Here is a 24,062-nt window from a genome sequence, read left to right as displayed (position 1 = left end):
GGGAAATTTGTTTGCTCTTATTGTGGATTTAAAAAATCTATTAATTAGGCAGTTCAAAGTGCAGTGCAGAGAATTAACATTCAGCTTTCAGTGTGGATTTTCATTAGTGTCTCTAAAGATATTTGACTTAGCATTTCTATAATGCCATACCTTCTTAGCATTCTGTTAACAGTGGGGCTGTTTTGGATTTTCACAAAAATATTTTGGTTTGGCAGCTTTACCCTCAGGTTAGTTATACTGCATAATGAACAGGAATCTAATGATTGACGTAAAAACACAAACAGGGATTTTAAAACCAAGGGGGTTTTCATGGGTTTTGCACATGTAATTCCAAAGTTTATCAGGCTCTGAGACTCTCCAGGAAGAATTTGTGGACATTAAAAGTGAATATGTATGTGCATAAGTGTATAATAAATTTGCAATGCATGTTTACATCTGTTTTTTTTTTTTTTTTTTTTTTTCTAAATTCCATGCAGTCTTTACATCCACTAGATCCATCCAAACTGTTTGGCTGGCAGTCTGCAAACACCTTAGGCACTTCTGGTAGGTATTCAGAAATGTCACACTGCTCATCATATGTAGTATATTGACAGTTTATTTCTGCATTTAAAAAAAATAAATTTTGCCTTTATCTATAGATCCATCTTCAGAGCTTCCCCATTTTTCCAGCCCCCACCTGGTCAATAAGTATGCTCTTATAGAAAACCTGGATTTTTTATATTACCTGCAACACGGCAGACCTTCCTTTGCCTATGGAATTTTCATTATTCAGCATCTGGCCAATTCCAGCAATATCAAGCTGCAGTGAGTGTCTGTGCTCTGTTTGTGCTGTTTTGGATTCATACACACTTATTTATCTTAGATATAAACATTTATATAATACAAATAGACCATTTTATTAGATATGTCTGCCATCTGGATGCAAAATGTAGATATACAATCACTGACTGTAACATCTAATCTGTTTCTATGCAGAATTAGATTTTCTTTACCTGTCCTTGCCATCGATGGAAATAGACCACTACAGGACCACCACACATCAAATATTTGGGTGGAGAACCTTTATTAAACACCCTATTTTGGTACAGTTTGTTGATGTATTTCTAGAGACTTGCTACTAATTAATAATAAGCACTGTGGTATTTTGACTCTAGCTATGTTTTAGTATTAGTTTCTGGTTGGTGGACTGTTCTCAATCTCAACCTAATACACTCATACTAGCACAAAACACACATCATGCCATTATCATGTCAGTGCCACTGTAGTGACCACTTAAGATCAGATTAGCTTCTGTCAGTATTTGTTTATCTACAAGCTGCATCTTTATTGTTGGCGCACCTAATAAAATAAGAGTGCTGTAAGGTGTAATGTTAGTACACACAGTACATTACCAACTAAGTGTGTATTAATAAGCATCCTACATATTTATACTAAATCCTAATTAATCATTTCAGAATAAGTCAAGCTGTGGAACAGGCCTACTTTCTGGCACTTTCAAATTTCAACACTCCAGCCATAGCTGCAGCATGTGTGTGTTTCTGTGAGTTGTTGGGTGTCAGCAGTCTAAAACTGAGGGTGGATCTCAAAGCTCTCAATCTCATCCTCAAACTCTGGAGTCAGAACTGTGAGGACAGCAGCATATCATCCCTCAGACAAACTCTTGGTAAGGAATTAGACTAATCACAAGTTATAGTAAGGTTTGTGACCAATTTTGCCACATTAAGGTCTTTATTTATATTATATTTATATTTATATTTCACAGTTCAGGTTTAAAAAGCTATGTGAACCCTTTATTGTAGCATTTATTAATTTATTTTGGTAGAACCTTCTTTATCATTAGTAAAGTTTCCTTTCAATTACAACTGGACAACAGTAGGAGGCATTTCTTAAGGAACAACAGCCACTATATCTCAGTTGGGCTCCAAAGTGATAGGCTAGGATATTAGACCAATAAACCACCCAGTCAGGGCATGGTTTACATAAACACATTTTTATGTAATATTTTGTGTCACACTCCAGCTCATATTTTTACTGACTAGAACACCTGACTTGGAGAATTCCATTAGCTTGGAGATTCACATACTTTTTGGGATTACTACAGGTGTTTAATATTATAATTAAAAGCATTTTGTGTGTTATAAGGCATGTAGTCAGTTATTATAACTGTAACACATTTTATTAGCAATTAATTGAAACTAACAAAATTTAAGATGGGTTGACAATTACTATTTTACTAACTGTTTTGCTTAAGATTATATTGTCTTTTATTAAATGCATTTGCTGTCTCAGTTGACAAGGTAAATAAGCTTGTAACAGCTGAAAAGCAAACACTGGAGGAATTGCTGCTGCATCTAGAAGGTGCAGTGAGGGATAGTGTGGAGAGCAGAGGCATCAGCAGGTTAGTGGTGTCTCTAAAACTCTGATAAAAACATTCTTATCATTAAATATGATTTTGTTGTAAATACACATTTTGAATGGATTGTAGGTTATAAAGCACTTCAAATTATTTAAATTAAAGGTCTTCCTATGAGGCAGGACAGGAGTGGGCCCTTCCTGTTCAGTTCTGCCACCTTCACGATCTACCTCTGAGTGCCAGGTACCCACAAGACTGTGCCTCTGATGGACAGTGGCTTAACTTTCTGCTGTTTGTGCAGCTCCACCACTATCCTCCACAACAGGTACTTTCCCATAAAATAAAATTACAGACTTTTGTGGAGGAAGTTTAGTGACATAGCATTGTTCTTCTAGTTTAGCATTTTTATTTAGTAAAATAAATTTGCTGTAGTCAAATTAATATGTTTCTATCATCATCAAGTAAGTTCATACATTATATTATAAAATGAAAGGTGCTGTTGAACTGTCAGTCTAAAAATGTGTACACAGCTACTGTATGTCTAAGACTCTATTTTATGTATGGCAAAAAGCAAATACAACTTTTCATAATACAACCATTAAATCAAAGGTAAAACATAATAGTGTTTTAATGGCGAGGGGGTGCTTTGCTGTGTCAAGACCTAGACAAATTGTTGGTATTAAAGAAGAATTAACCTATGTAATAGCACTTATCAAACTTCTATACCATGCACCCTTCAACCCACAAGTCCGGCTCATCTTGATCCAAACCCTTTGTTCTACCTATATATCTTTGTTTTAAGAGGGTTCCAGCATATCTGTGTTCTTATACAAGGTGTGATTGCATTTAGTAGCAAAACATTGACTAAAAATTTAAAAGCATTCATACATCTGAATGGCTGCAAATGGCAGAATTAAAGTTTTGGACTGAACCAGTACAACTTTTGACTTACACCTAATAGTTATGCAGTTTACGCCTTAAAAAACCTCAAGCAGTGTACGCCTTAAAAAAACCTAAAGCAGTTAATTCGTAAAAAAAAACCTATAGCATTTCTGCAAAAGTTAGACCATTCCACAAGAAGTTTCTTTACTGTGATATAAAAGTCTAATTGCTGCTTAAAGTGGCTCAAGCAGTTCTAAGTTTAAAAAGCCTATTAAGTTAAGGGTAAAATGCTAATGTGTTCTATAAATAAATCATATTCTGTTTTACAAAATGTGTTGTGCTTTAACTTAAGTTTTCTGTGTAATAATGACACTTTGCTTACATTTTTTCTGACCAGGTGAAATCTCTGGCAGCCAGCTTCAGCCCATCTCTGCAGGCTCACTTAATCCTGGCTTTCCAGGACCTTCAAATAGTAAACCCCACGCAGGGCCGGGAAAGGCAGGGAGAAGTGCTTAGCTGTCTGCCAAAAGAAGAAAGCCCTGAAGGCCCCAAAGACTTGTTCCAGATTCTGTTTTATAGCCAAGAGCATCCCAACCCCTGGCGGTATCTGCTGACTGACGCTGTTACACTTCATACTCCACTACTTACTGTGCTGGCAGCTTGTCACCAAGTAGGTGAAAATATCATTTATTTAGTAACAGTTTTGTTCTTATCAGGATCTGAAAGAGTCTAGTTCCCATCCTGGACATTGACAACAAGGTGGGAGTCCACCATGAAAACAATTGCTAGTCCATCAATTGTCTTCACATTTACTTGTTTTCTTACTTTTGCTTTCATCCTAAAGTAGCTAGTCTATTTTGATGTGTTTGTAGGAGTGGGAGGAATAGAAACTAAATAAGCCTGGTTTCCTGGATCTGTGTGCAGCACAAACACTACCAGTGTGCTAGTCACTGTGCACCAGAAACACTCCCAGTTACTATGTTGCCTAAATTCCAACCAGCAGATGGTAATAGGCATATACAAAAATTTAGGTCCTACCCCAACCTTTATTTAATTACCATCTTGATGACATATTCTATACTTACAAGACATACACACTTTTAATTTCAATGTCAATTTAATGCTCAGCCATGGTTAAATTATGAGGCTCCCAATATCATGTGCCCCAATAGCAAGTAAACTTATCAAGTAAAGCTTTGATTTTGGATGGATTTATTTGTCATTCTTTCTCATCAGTCTATACTTAATCAAGTGGAAACATTTGGTCATTATGGGTTTTTTAAACACTGTTATTCATGAAAGTATTTCGATCCTTTATTTAATATGCAGCTATAACAGCTGCAAATAATCTTGGATACATCTACTGGATTTATCAGTTTATTCAATTTTTCATAGATGATCATGTCAAGCTACATCAAATTGCATGGCAAGTAGCTGTGTACTGCTGGTCGCTCTACAGATGTTTGATAGAACTCCAAAGAGTTCAATATTTGTGTCATCAGACAAAATCTTTTTTTCTCAGATAGCTAAAATCCTTTACATGTCATTTAGCAAACTCAAACTCAGCACTGGCTTCCGTTTTTTTACACTGCCACAAAGGCCTGATTTATGGAAAGCTGCAGAGATGGTTGTCTTTCCAACAGGTTTGCTTGTCTCTGCACATGACTTTTGAAGCTCTTAGATTGATGGTTGGGTTCTTTTTTACCTTCATGAGGAAGGCCCTCCCTGGCCGGATGTTTAAATTGGCTTTTGGAAGGTTCAGGGTCGTGCCATAATTCTTCCTGTTTAAAATGCCAATTATGAGTTTCAAACCGAGGAGTTCAGAATCTCGGCGCTGGTGTGGTAGCGGAATATCCTGCTGCGCCACCTGCACTTCTTAATTAATGACTGTGACTGTCTTTGGACTAGTGTTTTTTTGTTCATTTGATTGACAGGATGCTGAGCTGCTGCAGTGTCTGTGTGTGTGGATCTTGACATCTGTTAATAGTGATATCATCCAGGAGGCCACCTCCCATATCAACGAGAGTCTGGGCCATCACATGTGGAACCTTCATGATCTGTCCAACTTATGGAAAACCTTGCTTCAGAAGCACAAGATCAGACCTTTGATTCGTGGCTTCCAGCTTTTTCAAAGGGTTAAGCACTGACATAACTTCTATGCTCTTATCAAAATAATTACTGTTCTAAATTGAAAAGTAGTCTTTGCTTTTACTGTTTACTTTTGTTCTGTAGGGTATATTTTATGTAGTTGCATTTTAAACAGTGTAATCATTTTCCTTTTTCCATTTTAGGAATCTCCACTGATTCTCATGCTGCAGTTGTATGAGCTTTGCTACGATTATAAAAATTACCAGGGCGCCAAAGACAAGCTGTTGGAGTTTCAGAAATGTCTGCTCAATGTAGGACAACACACTTTTGTCTTTTTGTTACTCATTAAACAGCATTAGCCTTTTAGTGTCTTGAATAAATCAGATTGCCTCTTTGTTTGACCAGCATGTGCTTATTTAGTTTTATTGGAATATATTTCTGTTCATTTACTTCTATCAGCTGTGGCTTTTTGTCAGTTAAATGCAATATTTACAAGATTAGCTTTGAGTTTGCTGTCTGGCTAATGAAAGATTGAGTAGATTTATTGAGTCAGTTAGCATAATTGTGGCTGTGGCATCGACAGTAGAGCAATAAAACGGCACACCCAGGAAAGTAATTGACTGTCAGTGTCATCTACTCCTCTACATGAAATTTTATGATTATATATAATGTCTCCCAGGTCTTTGTAGTGTAATATTTTTTATCCATGTTTCTCTCTCTGTTTAGCTGAGGACCAGTGGCAGTATGGTGGGTTCAGATTGTCTCCCAGTACAGTGGGTAGAAGCCCAGGCTTCTGTGCTGCTTCTTACTTTAATGCAGCAATGTGAGACGAAGTATGAGCTGTGCAAACTGCTTCAACTATTGGCTGACATGGAGCGCCTGCTTAAGTCTAACGGTGAGAAACTAGGCTTTCATACCTACAGTCGTGCACAAAAGCTCGGCTCAGCTCTGGTCAGGTTCCGTATTTTGTAGATTTTTCGAGGTAAAAATTACAGCTCTTGCTTTACAGGAAGAAACACTCTACATTTGTACACAAACATAACACAAAAGTAAAGTCATGTTTCAGTTTTTCCCAATATGTTAAAGTTATTTACATTACAAATCTGAACTAATTTAGCCATGAGTGTTTAAACTTTTGCATGTGATTGTACAGTATATTGAACACAATGCAAAATGATACTACTGACTTGAAAGAGGGTACAATGTTTTTTTGCGAAGGTGAGTGATGATCTTTGGGCACCTTATGATTTAATGTGATCATGATTTAGGGTAACACGATGCAAGTATTAAACATTTACATTTACATTTGCAGCATTTCGCAGATGCTTTTATCCAAAGCAACTTACAGTTCTGTGATAGTATATATTGTGTAAGCAATTGAAGGTTAAGGACCTTGCTCAAGGGCCCAACAATGGCAACCTGGCAGTGGTAGGGCTTAAACCAGTGACCTAGTATCTTAACCGCAAGGCTACAAATTTTTTACATGATCGATTGTTTAATTACTGTTTGACCACTTGCTTTTATATTATGGCTGAAAAAATTATTCTCCTCCAAATTATTTCAATAAAACTAAATAAGTAGCACTTTTTAATCAAAAGATAAAAGTATAAAAACAAATAACTCTTCTGTAACTCTCACTGGAAAGCCATTTAAAAATCTGGAAAGCCTATGTACACACACAAATAGTTTTGAGATATTAATAAATCTGAATACAGTATTCCTCTATTAAAAGTCATAGACTTGCTGGTGTTAACTCTTGTGCACTATAATTTAAAGCAGCAGTGAATATAAGAACATGGCAAGCAGTGAGACCATTAAGAAAAGCAATAAGAATCTACTTAGCTTACACATCTACCAAGGATGCTTGGGTAACACAGCGGTAAAATACACTGCTGAGATTTTGAGCTCTCAGGTTCGGAAAAAAAGTGTTTTTGTTCAGAGCTTGCATCTCACTCTGTTCTCTGTACCTTAAGGTCCTGACTTTAAAAAGCTGAGCGAGTTAAGCCAGATTTTAGCTGACACACCTGTGCCTTTGTCACCCTGCCTGCTGGAGAACTACACCACTGAGACCCTGCAGGCCGAGTGCCAGAAGATGCTGGAAATGCTTCAGAAGCTTGGTCTCTTTTCCCAGGCCAGGAGAGTGGTTGAACTGGCAGGGCTACCTATCGACCAACTGATTATAAATGAAGTAAGAATATCATTAAGCTGAATCTCTTGCTTTGGTTTGGTACAGTTTTTAAACTAAACTTGGTGAAGTCTGGAGGTTCCGCCTTTATAACTCAAGATTTTGTCCAAGGGATGCAAAATATAAAGACTAAATAAGACATTCTGCACAGTGCTGTGAATTGTACTATGCAAAATGTTTTATGTTTTATTTTTCAATACAGCATAACTAACTTTTCTCCATTTTCTCTGTTTCTTGCTAAAGCTGTTGCATGACCTGGAGGTGTTGAAGGCCAAGCGACAGTGGGAGAGGCAAGAGACTCGCCTTGCTTTCTGGAGAAGATGCCAAGAGCAGTTCAAGGTTGACTGCATTGGAGCAGAGGCAGGATGCCAGTTCTTCTTGTCACAGACAGAGGTCATTTTTGTATTCAATTATGTACTACTGTTTCTGTATCAATCACTTGCATATGTGCACCCAGTATGGTAAATTTAATGCCCACCAAAACTTGATAGATGAGAAGAAAGTTCATCTGATTGAACTTTGATCCAGCTTGCAGTTGACCCTTTCAAAGCACCTCCAATGAGACGAACTGTTTGATATGATGCGGTAAAAGTTATTCAGGCAGTACAAACAACGCTTAACGGGAACAAAGTTTAATGTGACATTGTACTAAAACAACGAGCGATGAAATTTCATTAATGGAGAAAACTTATAATCAGTAATAATTAAGAAAATTTAGTGTTTCTATGTTGTACTTTTAATACATTAAAACATGTTAAGTTTTTTTTAATGGTAAGCTTTTAGACTCTCTCAGAAAGGTCAGAAAATTTCTCAGAACCCCGAGCTATAACACAAGTTCAAAAGTGAAACAGTAGAAAAATCCAGCTAAACACAGATACATGTGGATGCTTTCAGAGTGGATTTGACAGTTATTCCACAAAAATGCATTTTTGTCTCATATTCGCACTTTGATGACGCTTTACCGCTCAAGCCAAGCGCTGAGCAAAGCGGCAGTTTGTGCCAAGGCTAAATAATATAAGTTGCGATAATGGCATTTTAAAATGATATAATCTAATATTAAATAAGATAATCAAGGAACCTGTACATCTAAGTGTCCAGTCATGGCTTAAAATAGACCAGCCAAGTACAGGTAGAATTTGCAGTGCTGTGAAAATCTGTTAATGTACCATCTTCTGTCTTTTTAATAAAGCCTATTGACAAAAAAAAATTAAACAAAATTGAATTTGACCCAACTATTGCATGATGCTGTATATAGTGCTTGTAGAGCATTCTGTTGCAAAAGCCCTGCACATGAGTACTTTCCCCCTTAGATTTGAAGTGCTCCTTTTGATGTATATTTTCAATAGTTTTTAATTGAAAGATCTTATTCATGGTTACATTTCAAATTTGTTCTGCAGGATCCTTCACAGAGAGGAACAGAGCTTCTTCAGGTACAGGAGCAGTGTCTCTTACTGGCTCTAGCTGCTCAGTGGCTGTGCCAGCGCATTCCCCCTGTGTCTGTAGAACGTTTAGCTGAGCTGGAAAAGCGTCAGTGGGAACTGCGTGTACGTCGGCTGGTCCTCACCACCGCTCTAGAGCAGCAGAGTCTGTTTGCTCCAGTCGTAGGCCCCGAAAATGCCTTCGACAGCCTCTTCAAAGAATACTCTTTCTCCAAAATAGCCATTCTGGACAATCCTACATATTTGAACATTGATGGGCTTCCAGCGACAGAGGAGGTCTGCTCTTTGGAACAAGATGAGCGAAAGGCATTGAATACTCTCATCGGCCAGCTGTTGGACGAGGGGAGTGTTCACGAAGCTAGCAGAGTGTGCCGATATTTTGGCCTGCTACACAGGGATGTTTGTCTGGTGTTGCAGTGCCGGGGTTTGGCATGTGGAGAAATACAGCCAGGACTGCAGGAGCTTCTCAGTCCTGACCAGGAAAGCAGGGGCAGCCTGCCTAGCTGTAAGGACTTTTTTTGCCATATTCAATACAATGGCATTAAAAACTCATACATTGTTTTTGTATTTCTGGCCTGTCCAACAGTGCATAATTGGTCTAACTCTTTTTGTGGAAAGGATAATATTCCTATCTGTTAAGCAAACTGATATTAGCACTCACAGATGTCTGTTAACTTTTGCATCCCTTTGTTCTTCAATTGTGTTCAGCTGCCCTGTAATGTTGCATTGGCAGCATTATGAAAAGATGTGGTGGATGATTTTACTGGTCTTAGATGATGCACAGGCTATACCTAACCATCTTGGATTAAATGGCAACTTCTTTACTGGGAGGAATTTGCTAAAAATCAGAAAACATGTCTTTACATGCGATCCATCCCTGTCAAACTAGGTTGATTGTACCATTTAGTGTGTGGCATTTTATGACAAATTTGGGGAGTCAACAACACAGTAAAAGGACACGTGGGTTTAAAGTCCACAAGAGCCCTGCCTAACTGAGGTATTTGAGCTAAAACAGCAATGCCTCCTTAATAGGTCCTGGGAAACACAAGTGATGGTTTTAGATCTCAGATTAGTTTCTTTGGGTTGAGGGATAAACACAAACAGTGGGGCCAAAAAGTATTTAGTCAGCCACTGATTGTGCAAGTTCTCCTACTTAGAAAGATGAGAGAGGTCTGTAATTTTCATCATAGGTACACTTCAACTATGAGAGACAAAATGAGAAAAAAAATCCAGGAAATCACATTGTAGGATTTTTAAAGAATTTATTTGTAAATTATGGTGGAAAATAAGTATAACCAAGTATTTGGTCAATAACAAACAAGCAAGATTTATGGCTCTCACAGACCTGTAACTTCTTCTTTAAGAAGCTCTGCTGTCCTCCACTCGTTACCTGTATTAATGGCACCTGTTTGACCTCGTTATCTGTATAAAAGACACCTGTCCACAGCCTCAAACAGTCAGACTCCAAACTCAACCATGGCCAAGACCAAAGAGCTGTCGAAGGACACCAGGAAAAAAATTGCAGACCTGCACCAGGCTGGGAAGAGTGAATCTACAATAGGCAAGCAGGTTGGTGTGAATAAATCAACTGTGGGAACAATTGTAAGAAAATGGAAGACATACAAGACCATTGATAATCTCCCTCGATCTGGGGACCCATGCAAGATCTCATCCCGTGGGGTCAAAATGATCATGGGAACGGTGAGCAAAAATCCCAGAACTATACGGAGGGACCTGATGAATGACCTGCAGAGAGCTGGGACCAAAGTAACAAAGGCTACCATCAGTAACACACTACGCCGAGAGGGACTCAAATCCTGCAGTGCCAGGCGTGTCCCCCTGCTTAAGCCAGTACATGTCCAGGCCCGTCTGAAGTTTGCCAGAGAGCATATGGATGATCCAGACGAGGATTGGGAGAATATCATGTGGTCAGATGAAACCAAAATGGAACTTTTTGGTAAAAAGTCAACTCGTCGTGTTTGGAGGAAGAAGAATGCTGAGTTGCATCCCAAGAACACCATACCTACTGTGAAGCATGGGGGTGGAAACATCATGCTTTGGGGCTGTTTTTCTGCAAAGGAAACAGGACGACTGATCCGTGTTAAGGGAAGAATGAACGGGGCCAGGTATCGTGAGATTTTAAGCCAAAACCTCCTTCCATCAGTGAGAGCATTGACCTCTGTCATTGCCAACAAAGTATTGAGCTGAACGTTTGTTATTGACCAAATACTTATTTTCCACCATAATTTACAAATAAATTCTTTAAAAATCCTATAATGTGATTTCCTGGATTTTTTTTTCTCATTTTGTCTCTCATAGTTGAAGTGATGAAAATTACAGACCTCTCTCATCTTTCTAAATAGGAGAACTTGCACAATCAGTGGCTGACTAAATACTTTTTGGCCCCACTGTAAACACAAATGTGGAAGCCAAATACTAATGTCCCAAACTAAGCCAGCTCAGAGGTTTAGGTGTTATGCCAGCATCAACTGGCCAAAAGCTGCCTATTATAGCACTAGTGAGCAACATCTTCCAGTGGTCCCTAATAATCATTACTTATAAACAGCTCTAGCTACCAAAGACAGTTCAATCAATAGATGATTTCTTAACAGTAGTGCTAGCAAGGTGCTACAAGGGCAGTTGTAGCCTAGCAGTTAAGGTACTGAACTAGTAATCGAAAGGTCGCTGGTTCAAGCCCCACCACTGCCAGGTTGCCACTGTTGGGTCCTTGAGCAAAGCCATTATCCCTTGATTGCTTAGACGGTATACCGTCACTGTACTGTAAGTGACTTTGGATAAAAGCATCTGCTAAATGTCAAAAATGTAAAAATAAAAAATGCATTCTCCTTCCAATCCACACTGCTTCTAACTTACGTAGATTAAATAAGGGCCAGCAAACTGCACTTAATATGTAATATAAACTAGGTCAGTAAAAACATGGGGCTTGTTCTAATAACGCCTCTTGCTGTGCTTAATGTCAATGCTGTCCAATCATTTTGTTTTGCCATAACAGGCTACACACCTCTCACCACTGTGTAACAGTTCTATACTTTAACAGTCTGTGTTGTATTTCATCTCTGTTTAGATTCCAGCATTGGGAGTTTATCCTCGTTTGTGGTGGTTTCCTCACCTGAAGATCAGGTCCTTTCCCAACTTCAGATGTTAGTCGACCAGTGCCGGCATGGCAAGAGCTACTGCAAGCAGGTCCTCAGCCTCTACGAGCTTTCCAAGGTATAAAACACATCCACATTTTATACAAAACCTTTTACATTTTAATGCAAAAACATGTTGCCTTGCAAAATCATGGTGCATCAATAAACCATCTCATTTTCTTTGTATAGGAACTGCGCTGTTCTTACAATGAGATCTCGTCTGAAGAGCCAGGGGCAGTGCTACAAAAAGTTCTCCTTTCCCAGCAGCCTGAGCGCTTCAAGAAAGCACAGGCCCTTATTAGTGTGCATGGTTTGCAGCCTGATTCTGTAGCACACCTCATCTCCTCCTCTGTACTGGATGGACTACTGGCTTCCTCACAGGACAGAGAAATGGGTAACAAAAATCAATTCAGTCCTAAAATGTTAATAGTGTTTGACGTTGATTTGTCTTTTCATAATGTATTATCTTTTGTCTTCACACAGCAGAGCGACATATTTACAGTCCATCTGAAGGTAAAGAAGCTTTTCTGCAGCTAGCTAAACTGTGCGGTGACCCCAACTTGGTGGGCGTCAAGTTGCTTGACAGCATCCCGACTGTCCCGCTAGCAGAACTGGGCTGCAGTGAGTTACACACTTTAATAACTTGCTCATTTACATTATACATAGACCTATCGTTAAGGGATTTTTGAAATGCAAGGCTCCTTTCTAATTATTTTTAATGGCAACATTGCAATGGATATGATTTCTTAAGACTCATCCAGTCAGCTTTCCAAATATTACTAGAATAGTCTAAACCACAATATTAGACCTGTATTCACATTATTAATGCTTGAACAAGGCAAACTTAACTACTAATACTTGTCGTGTTTGTCTTTATTGTAATTTATATAATCTTTTCTTTAATAAGTCAACCATAAAGACATGTTAAAGTCTCAAAACTTGCTTTTGTTTGCTTCATCGTTGTGATTCTAGCTGTGGAGCTCTTGATCCTGGCACATGACTGTTTCAGTGTCACCTGTAACATGGAGGGCATTGTCAGGGTCTTGCAGGCAGCCAGACACCTCAGCCACACACACCTGGCTCATGGGGAGGGATACGGACTTCTGGTAAGTATAAAACACTGATGCCCTATTATTATTATTATTACTACTACTAAGTCATGTCAAATCAATTACTTCTCTTGGCAACCATATGGATAGTGTTACTCAAGAATATCATATCTTCTTTTTTGGTCTTCAGCCTTTTTAATTGCTCAGTCATTGTTCCCATACATCTTGTTACTGGCTGTCCTCTTCCTCTTTTACCTTCAACTCTTTCATGCATATTTGTCTTTACCAAGGAATTCTTCTCATGGTGTGTCCAAATAATAAAGCTTCAGTTTATTCAGGCTTCAAGTGACAGGTTAGGTTTGATTGGTTGAGGATCCATTTCTTTGTCTTCTTTGCTGTCCAAGGTAATTAACTCCAAAGCCTTCACCAGCACCAGATTTTAAATGTTTGGTAGATCTTTTCCAATTCCTTCATTCATTGTTCTGCCAAGTGCCAGTATTCTTTGTCATTAATAATTGTTCCAGGGTAGGCAAAAGCTGTCCACCACTTTGGTAAAGTTAGTAGTCTTTTCTGTTGTGAGCACTTTGTTTTTCATATTGAGCTGAAGTCCCATCTTTTTACTATGTTCTTCAGCTTTTCTTTTAAAGTAAAGCTGAATTAAATACAAAATACATTGTACAAATTTAATGTCTTTTTTGGTAGTCATTTGAAGTATAGTTTACAGGTCAATGCATTTGATAAAACACCTATAAAACCCTGTTATATGCATCTTTATAAATAATGTATAACCTTGGGTGGAAAGGTTGTGTCTTTGTAGTCTGTGAGCTTAATCTCACACTAAAATACATGGACATGGGCCTGTGCACACCTGACCATTAGCTTGATGGACATGGGCAATAATATGGAGTGTTGCTTTAGCAACCTTCACTATTTTTGGAAGACTTTCAGCAAGATTTTGTCCATTCAGTCAGAAGTGCAATTGTAGGCATTGATTGTAGGCATTGATTACTGGACAGGTGATCGAAAGGTTGCTGGTTCAAGCCCCACCACTGAGCAAGGTCTTCAGGACCTCAGTTGCTTGCATTGTGTACTGTGTGTGTGTGTGTGTGCGCGCGTGTGCGTGTTGGAGTGTGTTTTAAATACACCTTTCTGTTGTGAGCACTTTGTTTTTCATATTGAGCTGAAGTCCCATCTTTTTACTATGTTCTTCAGCTTTTCTTTATGAGGGCCTTCAGGTCTTTCAGATTTTTTGCTATGAGTGTTTATCACTTCATATTATTACTTAGCTGTTTCAAATATACACCGATCAGCCATAACATTAAAACCACCTTCTTGTTTCTGCACTCACTGTCCATTTTATCAGCTCCACTTACCATATAGAAACACTTCATCAGTGGTCACATGGCGCTGCTCACGGGGCGCTGTTGGCTGGATATTTTTGGTTGTCCAGCAGTGACAGTGAGGTGTTTAAAAACTCCATCAGCATTGCTGTGTCGTATCCACTCATACCAGCACAACACACACTAACACACCACCACCATGTCAGTGTCACTGCAGTGCTGAGAATGACCCACCACCCAAATAATACCTGCTCTGTAGTGGTCCTGACCATTGAAGAACAGCATGATAGAGGGCTAACAAGCATGTAGAGAAACAGATGGACTACAGTCAGTAATTGTAGAACTACAAAGTGCTTCTATATGGTAAGTGGAGCTGATAAAATGGACAGTGAGTGTAGAAACAAGGACGTAAGTTTAATGTTATGGTTGATCGGTGTATACAGTAGTGTTCAAAAAAATAGCAGTGATTTTAAAAAAGTGAATAAAGCACAAAATCATTATAATAACTTTTATTTCCATAAATGCAAATGCACTGAAAATACTACACTTTCAATTCTAAATCAAAACATTACCAAAATTTTGCCAGTTTGTGTCAGTCCTTTACAGAAAGTTAAGAAAAATGAATATTAGGCTGTTCAAAATAATAGCAGTGCCAGCATTTTTCTTTAAAAAATTATCTATAACATGAAAAAATGTTTGAGGTTTTACTTTACTTTAAATTACTGAACTAATATTTAGTGGCATAACAATTGTTTCCGAGATCTGTGTTGCATGGAGTCGACCAACTTCTGGCACCTCTGAACAGGTATTCCAGTCCAGGATGATTAGACTACATTCCACAGTTCTTCTGCAATTTTGGGTTTTGCCTAAAAAAAACGCGTTTCAGATTTCAGCCCACAAGTTCTCTATGAGATTGAAGTCAGGGGATTGGGCTGGCCACTCTATTACCTCAATCTTGTTTGTCTGTAACCAAGATGTTTTGGGTCATTGTCATGTTGAAACACCCATTTTAAGGACATTTCTTCTTCGACATAGGGCAACATGATCTCCTCAAGTATTCTGATATATTTAAACTGATCCATGATCCCTCGTATGCGATAAATAGACGTAACACCATGGTATGAAAAACATCCCATATCATAGTTTTGTACCACCATGCTTTACTGTCTTCACAGTGAACTTTGGCTTGAATTCAGTGCTCGATGGTCGTCTGACATACTGTCTACGGCCACTAGACCCAAAAAGAACAATTTTGCTTTCATCAGTCCACAAATGTTGAGCCATTTCTCTTTGGACCAGTCAATGTGTTCTTGGCAAATGTTAACCCATTCAGGACGTCTTTTTCTTAACAACGGGACTTTGCAAGGAGTTCTTGCTGGTAAATTGGCTTCACTTAATCATCTTCTGTACTCACTGGTAACTTCAGATGTTCCTAATTCTTTCTGGAGGTGATCATTGGCTGAGTATTTGCCATTTTGGCTATTCTTCGATCCATTTGAACAGTAGTTCCACGCTTCCGTCTGCGTCTTTCAGGTTTTGGTTTTCACTTTAATGCATTTGAGATCATTTTAGATGAGCAGCCTATAATTTGCTGCACTTCTCTGTATGTTTTTCCCCTCTAAAATCCACTTTTTAATCAAAGTACGCTGTTCATCAGAACAATGTCTGGAACAACCCATTTTACCCAGTATTTCAGAAGGAAACGCGCTATGACCAAGCTGTGCAACATTTGCCCCCCTCCTACCTTAAATAAGGACCAAAATTGACACACGTTCTTCTGCAGAATGAATGATTTCACCAATTTCTCCTCACTGCTATTATTTTGAACAAGCCCCTTTCAATCAATGCTTCAATTACTCAGAATGAGCGGCATGCATGTCCTAATTGTTGGGTTTGTTTTGTTTTCATTACTCTACTACACTTTCAAGTAAATTATTTGCTATGTAGAAATATCACTTCTACTAAAAACAGTGATTTATCAGGTTAATGGTGTTGGACTGCTATTTTTTTGAACACCACTGTACATACAGCAAATTAGAGTACATAATATTATTATAATTATTATAATGCAATATAATTGGAAAACATTTAGGGATGTCACTTCTACACCATGGCTTAACATATTCACTACTTAAAACAATCACACAACTTTTGAATAAAACTGTAAAAGTAAACTTCTGAAATAAACGTGTTCTGTCGTTTTCCAGGTACGATTACTGACAGGTATTGGGAGATATAATGAAATGACGTACATATTTGATCTACTTAACCAAAACCACCGTTTTGAGATGCTGCTGAGGAAAAAAGTGGAGTCGGTGAGTGCAAAATTTTATAAACACATTAGTTACTCTCTTCACGTGTTTTCGGTTTCAGTGTGTAACTGTGTGTTACAGAACACCAGATTAAAGACCGCTCTGCTGGACTATATTAAGCGCTGTCTTCCGGGGGACAGTGAGAAACACAACATGGTGGCCCTGTGTTTTAGCATGCGCCGAGAGATCGGAGAGAACCATGAAGGAGCTGCTCGAACACAACTCAAACTCATCGAGTCCCAACCCTGGGGTATGACTAACTAAACTCATGATATGACAATGACTAGCTAAATTTTGTTAGAAAAAAAAAAATATATGTATTGTATACAACTTAATCTGAATAGTGTAAACCAGCTAAGGATAGTCAAAATTAATTTGTTAGAAAGAATAAACTGCAAATCTGTAAGTAAAGCTGAATTAAATACGAAATACAAATTTAATGTCTTTTTCGGTAGTCATTTGAAGTATAGTTTACAGGTCAATGCACTTGATAAAACACCTATAAAACCCTGTTATATGCATCTTTATAAATAATGTATAACCTTGGGTGGAAAGGTTGTGTCTTTGTAGTCTGTGAGCTTAATCTCACACTAAAATACATGGACATGGGCCTGTGCACACCTGACCATTAGCTTGATGGACATGGGCAATAATATGGAGTGTTGCTTTAGCAACCTTCACTATTTTTGGAAGACTTTCAGCAAGATTTTGTCCATTCAGTCAGAAGTGCAATTGTAGGCATTGATTGTAGGCATTGATTACTGGACAGGTGATCGAAAGGTTGCTGGTTCAAGCCCCACCACTGAGCAAGGTCTTCAGGACCTCAGTTGCTTGCATTATGTAATGTGTGTGTGTGTGTGTGTGCGTGTTGGAGTGTGTTTTAAATACACCTTTTAGCAAGTGTAGACTAGTAGGAGTCTTTACATTTGAAAATTACATGCCAACAAATGCTCTGAAAGGCCTTTTCATTCATATATCCACAAACATCACAGGCAAAAGCATTTTAATTGATATGATATGTACTTTAATAAATCAAATGAATAAATTAACTTAATTGAAGGTTGACTATCATATATTATAATTGTTAATTATATTAGTCTAATTAACCAAGAAGACATTCCATCATGGCTATGCTTACCCATACTTACCAAATGTACTAACATTTTTGTTTTTTGATGGCTAAAACACTGATTTAACATGTGATATTGTTAACCACTGGCAACACGTTAATTAATATAGATATATAAAAACCTTTTTATATTATGCTCTTTAAACTACAACAGCAGTAACAGCAATTTTTATTGTAAAAAGAAAGTTGATGCTTAATGGTTTGTGCATACAAACAGTACTGTTATCATAATGAACTGATTCATATTAGTAAAAATCATTGCATGTATATGAAGTCATGGTGGATTTTCAAGATTTATGTAAAATTTCTTTGTTCTACATTGTCTTCTCATTCAGCGGTCACCCCAGAGCTCAAAAGTGGTTTAGAGAAAGCCCTATTCTTGCTGAAAGATGCCACAGAAAGCTACTCTAAGGTATGCTTCATCTTATTACAGTTGCTAACTTTAATTATAGATTTTGGTGTTATTATAAGATATGATATGACTATAGATTTGATAGATATGACTGTTTTATGTGCATGTGTGTGCGTTCTCAGGACTCATGTATGCGTCAAGCATTGCGCTGTGTCAAAATGGCAAAACTCATCACTTTGCAGCTTCACTTACTGAGTCACGGACAGGATCTTCGTGTCATCAATCTCCGGCCATCAGAGCTACTCAATGCCATAATAGCTCTGCCACGCTGTTATCAGGTCTTGTTGAACCATTAAAAAGTCTTGTCTAGTCAGATTTTATCAGTTGTTAGTTATTATTTTAAAAATCGTACAATCCATGTCCTGTTTTCAAAGCAAAGACTTCAGACTAAAATTGTCAAAGTAACCAAGCATGATGTGTCATGTTGGTGAACTTCTCATGTATTCATTTGATAAAATAGGTCAGTGGATCACGTGAACATGTCCAATTTGATCCTGATTCCATATTTTAGGCCAAGTTGGCCTTGATAGGGCACTTTAATGGTGCAGCCCACCACTCTAGCCCACCAGTAATGAGATCTCAAGTTCAAATCTTAGCTCTGCTATCAGCCAGCTGAGCGCCTTGGCTGTGTGTCTGTGGAGAAAAGGGACAGTGACTGAAACAGATTTGGAGCAAGAGTGGCCTCTGATGACCAATCAAGGCACTTGCACGCCTGACAACTTTTGTTTTAAGCAGGTATACTTAAGCAAGAGTCAATAAAAAACCTTCAATGGTTAATGTTACCTCGTTATCAGTAGTTAGTATGCATGCAATGCCACGCTCCACCAGGGGACAGTTAGGTAACTTGGATAATGGAAGACTAGAGTACCAACTTGAGAGTCAGGTTCAGAACAGTGCTGCAATTCCCAAAACAGTTTTAGATTTGATACTCCAAAGTAGAGAACAATCAGACAGTGTTCCATTCAATTCTTCTAGACACACACACACACACACATAGAGATTTTTTAATGAATTCATTAGTAAATTCACACACGGGTTCTTAATGTGTGTTATGTTTTGCACTATTTAGGTATTTGTAGTAGCTGAGGCGTATGATTACTGTCCTGATTGGGCAGAGATTCTGTATCAGAAGGTAATGCTGAAAGGAGACTTCTCGTACCTGGAAGAGTTTAAACTACACAGACCACTTCCAGCAAGTCTGTTCGAGGAAATTTCCAAAAAGTATGTTTTATTTTTATACAGATATAACATTTTTCATTAAATCTAAAATGTACTAAATGCTTAAGGTTTAAGTTTAACTGATTTTTCTTTTTTTTCAAGACTGTTACTCAACAAGCCTCCAAGCAGTGCCAGTCAAAACCTAAAGAAGCTCCTTCAGTATTGTGAAGACGTTTACACCCACTACAAACTAGCCTACGAGCACAAGTTTATCGATGTGGCCAACATGCTTCTGCAGGATAACAAAACCAATGGTTATCTTAATGATCGACTAAGCAGCTGACCTCCCTTATTAACACACCTCTTCAATAGATTTTTCAGAATCCATTTCTTAACTGCAGTGCCACATTGGATACTTACACTAGTTACACTGAATACATTTTATACACATTCTTTATCTGTATTTACATCCATTTCTTTTTTAATTAATAATAATGATACTATAATTGTAATAAACAGATGTATCTAAAAATTAAAAATATTAATATTAAAAAAAAATTAAATTTGCTTACTGGATGTTAAGTGTTTTGTTTTTCCTTACACTCAGTAAAACTAGATAGATAAATGTTAAAATGTATGTAATTCATACCATGATGCACAGATAAAATCTGCTATTAATGTAACTATGCAGCTCTATTATAAAACAGTACCTCAGAGCTGTCCCTCGAAGTTACTGTTGTTTTTTGTGCAAATACAGTCAAGCCGGAAAGTCTGCACACCCCTTCTCCACATTTTAATACGTTACAGACTCATTCTATAATAGATTGACTTTATTTTTTGCCTCAAACATCTACACACAATCACCAATAATTACAAAGTGAAAACAGCGTTTCGAAAATATGCAATTTTATTTTACTGACAAAAATTGTTTATTTAGGGGTTACATATCTGTACACACCCTTAGCCTAATACTTGGTTGATGCACCTTTGGCAGCAATTAAAGCTTCAAGGCATCTTGGGAAAGAAGCTAGGAGCTTGGCACACTTGTTTCTGGACATTTTTGCCCATTCCTCTTTGCATATCCTTTCAGCTCCAACAGGTTGGATGGAGAGCGTCGGTACACAGCCATTTTCAGCTTCCACAGATGTTCGATTGGATTCAGGTCTACAAATACAAATATTTCAAACGTCACTTATAATTTATAATCACTGATTTGTATCAGCAGTAGTAGGTCATGCTTAACTGGTTTAATATTGTTGAAATGCTGAACATCGGCTGTTTTGTATGTATGTTTGGGCGGTTTTGCATGCATTTTGGCAAATTTTGAAATACGTTTATGACACTAGCAATCTGGCAACCCTGGTAACGGCACATAAATAGCAGTTGGAAGATTTGCAGCAGCGCATTTGAGGTAAGTGTTTCTAGTTTATTGTAATACTTTAAATGCTCATAAAATAGATGTTTAAAATATTACCAACCCTATGTTTAGTTTAATTCAGTTTGCCTCTTCAAGTCATGAATATAAGTCACCAGGGGATACTAAAGTTGTTAAACTTAGCAATGAATAAGGATGAATGGAAATTGTAGCTTGCTGCCTGTCTGCCTACTGGCTAGCTAACCTAGGATTAAAAAAAGCTAGCTAAGTTATTTTAATTTTAATAGGATAGTATGTGGCCAATATAATGAAAACCAGCTAAGCTGTGATACACGATTTTAGAAGCAAGTTAACGTTAGCTTACTTAGCTAGCTACAGCGGAGATAAGAATTTTCCTGAGGGAAACGTTTAGGAGCGTGGGCAAAACGGTTAAATACATTAAACCACAATATCACTAACATTAATATTAATTATTATTTATTTCCAATTTCTCTAACAATAGTTTGTTTATATCTTTTTTTGCTACTTTTATTAACAGTTGGAAATGGTGCGATATTTGCAGCAATAGGAACAGTTTGTTTGTTTGTTTGTTTGTTTATTGGGATTTTAACATCATGTTTTACACTTTGGTTACATTAATTACAGGAGATTCATCAGTTCACAAGGTTATATTGAACACCTGGACAAGTATTCAGGTGCTGGTCATAAAATTAGAATATCATGAAAAAGTTGATTTATTTGAGTAATTCCATTCAAAAAGTGAAACTTGTATATTATATTCATTCATTACACACAGACTGATATATTTCAAATGTTTATTTCTTTTAATGTTGATGATTATAACTGACAACTAATGAAAACCCCAAATTCAGTATCTCAGAAAATTTGAATATTACTTAATATTACAAAAAAAGGATTTTTAAAAATGTTGGCCAACTGAAAAGTATGAAGATGAAAAGTATGAGCATGTACAGCACTCAATACTTAGTTTGGGCTCCTTTTGCCTGGATTACTGCAGCAATGCGGCGTGGCATGGAGTCCATCAGTCTGTGGCACTGCTCAGGTGTTATGAGAGCCCAGGTTGCTCTGATAGTGGCCTTCAGCTCTTCTGAATTGTTGGGTCTGGTGTATCGCATCTTCCTCTTCACAATACTCCATAGATTTTCTATGGGGTTAAGGTCAGGCGAGTTTGCTGGCCAGTTAAGAACAGGGATACCATGGTCCTTAAACCAGGTACTGGTAGCTTTGGCACTGTGTGCAGGTGCCAAGTCCTGTTGGATAATGAAATCTGCATCTCCATAAAGTTGGTCAGCAGCAGGAAGCATGAAGTGCTCTAAAACTTCCTGCTAGACGGCTGCGTTGACCTTGGACCTCAGAAAACACAGTGGACCAACACCAGCAGATGACATGGCACTCCAAACCATCACTGACTGTGGAAACTTTACACTGGACCTCAAGCAACGTGGATTCTGTGCCTCTCCTCTCTTCCTCCAGACTCTGGGACCTAGATTTCCAAAGGTAATGCAAAATTTACTTTCATCAGAGAACATAACTTTGGACCACTCAGCAGCAGTCCAGTCCTTTTTGTCTTTAGCCCAGGTGAGACGCTTCTGACGCTGTCTCTTGTTCAAGAGTGGCTTGACACAAGGAATGCGACAGCTGAAACCCATGTCTTGCATACGTCTGTGCGTGGTGGTTCTTGAAGCACTGACTCCAGCTGCAGTCCACTCTTTGTGAATCTCCCCACAAACTTTTTGAATGGAATTACTGAAATAAAGCAACTTTTTTATGATATTCTAATTTTATGACCAGCACCTGTATATCTCCAATTCACCTCACTTGCATGCCTTTGTACTGTGGGAGGAAACCGGAGCTTCCGGGGGAAACCCACGCAGACACAGGGAGAACATGCAAACTCCACACAGAAAGGATCCGGACCGCCCCACCTGGGGATCGAACCAAGGCAATATAAAATAATAAGGTAATATAATGTCAAAATTAATATATTGTTTAAGTATTATATTATAGTATAATCAAATTAATGCACTCTTTGTTTGCAGCCCACAAATTTGTAGCCTAATTTAATTAGAAGCATACTTTAAGCTTTAATGCCATATTTTCTTAAAGGTATATTTATGCTTAATCTAATTACAGTAGGCTGCAAATAATTTGTGGGCTGCAATCAAAGAAACGCATGTAACATTTAAATAAGTGTAAATGTACGTGTAAATAATGTTAACATATATATATATAGTATATATATATATATATATATATATATATATATATATATATATATAATTTAACATGTTATTTTTTATTTATTCTAAATGGACAATGGTTAAATTGCATAAATTGGGTTTAAAATAATTCAGCATGTGTTCTGTCTAATATTTACTTAGTGCTGGGTTGCCAAATAACCCAGGTTGGGTTGTTTTCATCCCAGCATTGTTTAGAGAGCACATTTTCAGTTACAGTCTGTCAGGAGTTTCACATGTTCACCTTATCCATGTGGGTTTTCTGGTAGTACTCCGGTTTACTTCCACCTGCCAAAACATGCAAACGGATGGATTGGTTGTTTGGATTGCCCCTAGGTGTGAGATAATGTGTAAATGCATGGTGTGTTGCTCCTATCTTGCACCTAGCTAATACATATGTGCCCAGATTTGCACTTTTTTATTTTGTGCAGTTAGTTGGATGCGCGTTGTGTTCCTAAGTTGCTGATTTAAATCAGTTTAAAACTGCTCTGCATTGCCGCATCGAGACTAATTTCAGAACAGCGCTCATAGCTACGGTTTGGTTTTTTGGAAACGGCAGCGGTTTATAAAGCATCGGGAACACAAGATTACTGTCACCCATAAACTACAACAATACTGCGGGAACTATTGTCTCAGTAACTCAACCCTGTCTGGTTCCATACCAGTGATTGGAATTACGAGTCACTTAGTGAGCCGATTCTTTAAAATGATCCGTTTAGGCGCGTACATTGTGTGGGCTACAGTTTCAACCTGTCCAGCATCCCACAGAAGAGCGCCGCTAATACAGTGATACAGTTAATGCTCGTCATTCTTTGCGAAGTGATTCGTAAGGACCCAGAGGTGTCAGACAGTTTACATGCTGTGTAGTGCCAGAGTTGTACTGGTCTAAATTGTTAAATTGTTCTGGATATCTATTACATGCATATGGAC

General features: G+C 37.9%; 1 protein-coding gene across 1 annotated transcript in view; it reads left to right on the top strand.

Annotated features, from left to right (window-relative positions):
* The window catches only part of spg11 (SPG11 vesicle trafficking associated, spatacsin), a 36,516-nt gene extending 16,441 nt beyond the window's left edge, over nucleotides 1-20,075 (top strand). Inside the window, exons 19-40 of the mRNA XM_062993068.1 lie at nucleotides 477-543; nucleotides 639-804; nucleotides 1,455-1,663; nucleotides 2,290-2,398; nucleotides 2,519-2,678; nucleotides 3,633-3,905; nucleotides 5,170-5,370; nucleotides 5,527-5,634; nucleotides 6,050-6,218; nucleotides 7,297-7,511; nucleotides 7,752-7,901; nucleotides 8,906-9,452; nucleotides 12,033-12,178; nucleotides 12,289-12,493; nucleotides 12,586-12,720; nucleotides 13,072-13,205; nucleotides 16,696-16,803; nucleotides 16,882-17,050; nucleotides 18,265-18,341; nucleotides 18,464-18,619; nucleotides 19,411-19,562; nucleotides 19,662-20,075. Coding sequence (XP_062849138.1) covers nucleotides 477-543; nucleotides 639-804; nucleotides 1,455-1,663; nucleotides 2,290-2,398; nucleotides 2,519-2,678; nucleotides 3,633-3,905; nucleotides 5,170-5,370; nucleotides 5,527-5,634; nucleotides 6,050-6,218; nucleotides 7,297-7,511; nucleotides 7,752-7,901; nucleotides 8,906-9,452; nucleotides 12,033-12,178; nucleotides 12,289-12,493; nucleotides 12,586-12,720; nucleotides 13,072-13,205; nucleotides 16,696-16,803; nucleotides 16,882-17,050; nucleotides 18,265-18,341; nucleotides 18,464-18,619; nucleotides 19,411-19,562; nucleotides 19,662-19,842 — 3,837 coding nt within the window. The 3' untranslated portion in view covers nucleotides 19,843-20,075. The remainder of the gene's footprint in view (nucleotides 1-476; nucleotides 544-638; nucleotides 805-1,454; nucleotides 1,664-2,289; nucleotides 2,399-2,518; nucleotides 2,679-3,632; nucleotides 3,906-5,169; nucleotides 5,371-5,526; nucleotides 5,635-6,049; nucleotides 6,219-7,296; nucleotides 7,512-7,751; nucleotides 7,902-8,905; nucleotides 9,453-12,032; nucleotides 12,179-12,288; nucleotides 12,494-12,585; nucleotides 12,721-13,071; nucleotides 13,206-16,695; nucleotides 16,804-16,881; nucleotides 17,051-18,264; nucleotides 18,342-18,463; nucleotides 18,620-19,410; nucleotides 19,563-19,661) is intronic.
* The last annotated feature ends 3,987 nt before the right edge of the window (nucleotides 20,076-24,062 follow it).

The sequence above is a fragment of the Trichomycterus rosablanca genome, chromosome 1 (genome assembly GCF_030014385.1).
Source record: "Trichomycterus rosablanca isolate fTriRos1 chromosome 1, fTriRos1.hap1, whole genome shotgun sequence".
In the NCBI taxonomy this organism is placed as follows: domain Eukaryota; kingdom Metazoa; phylum Chordata; class Actinopteri; order Siluriformes; family Trichomycteridae; genus Trichomycterus; species Trichomycterus rosablanca.
This window is presented reverse-complemented; position numbering and strand designations above follow the sequence as displayed.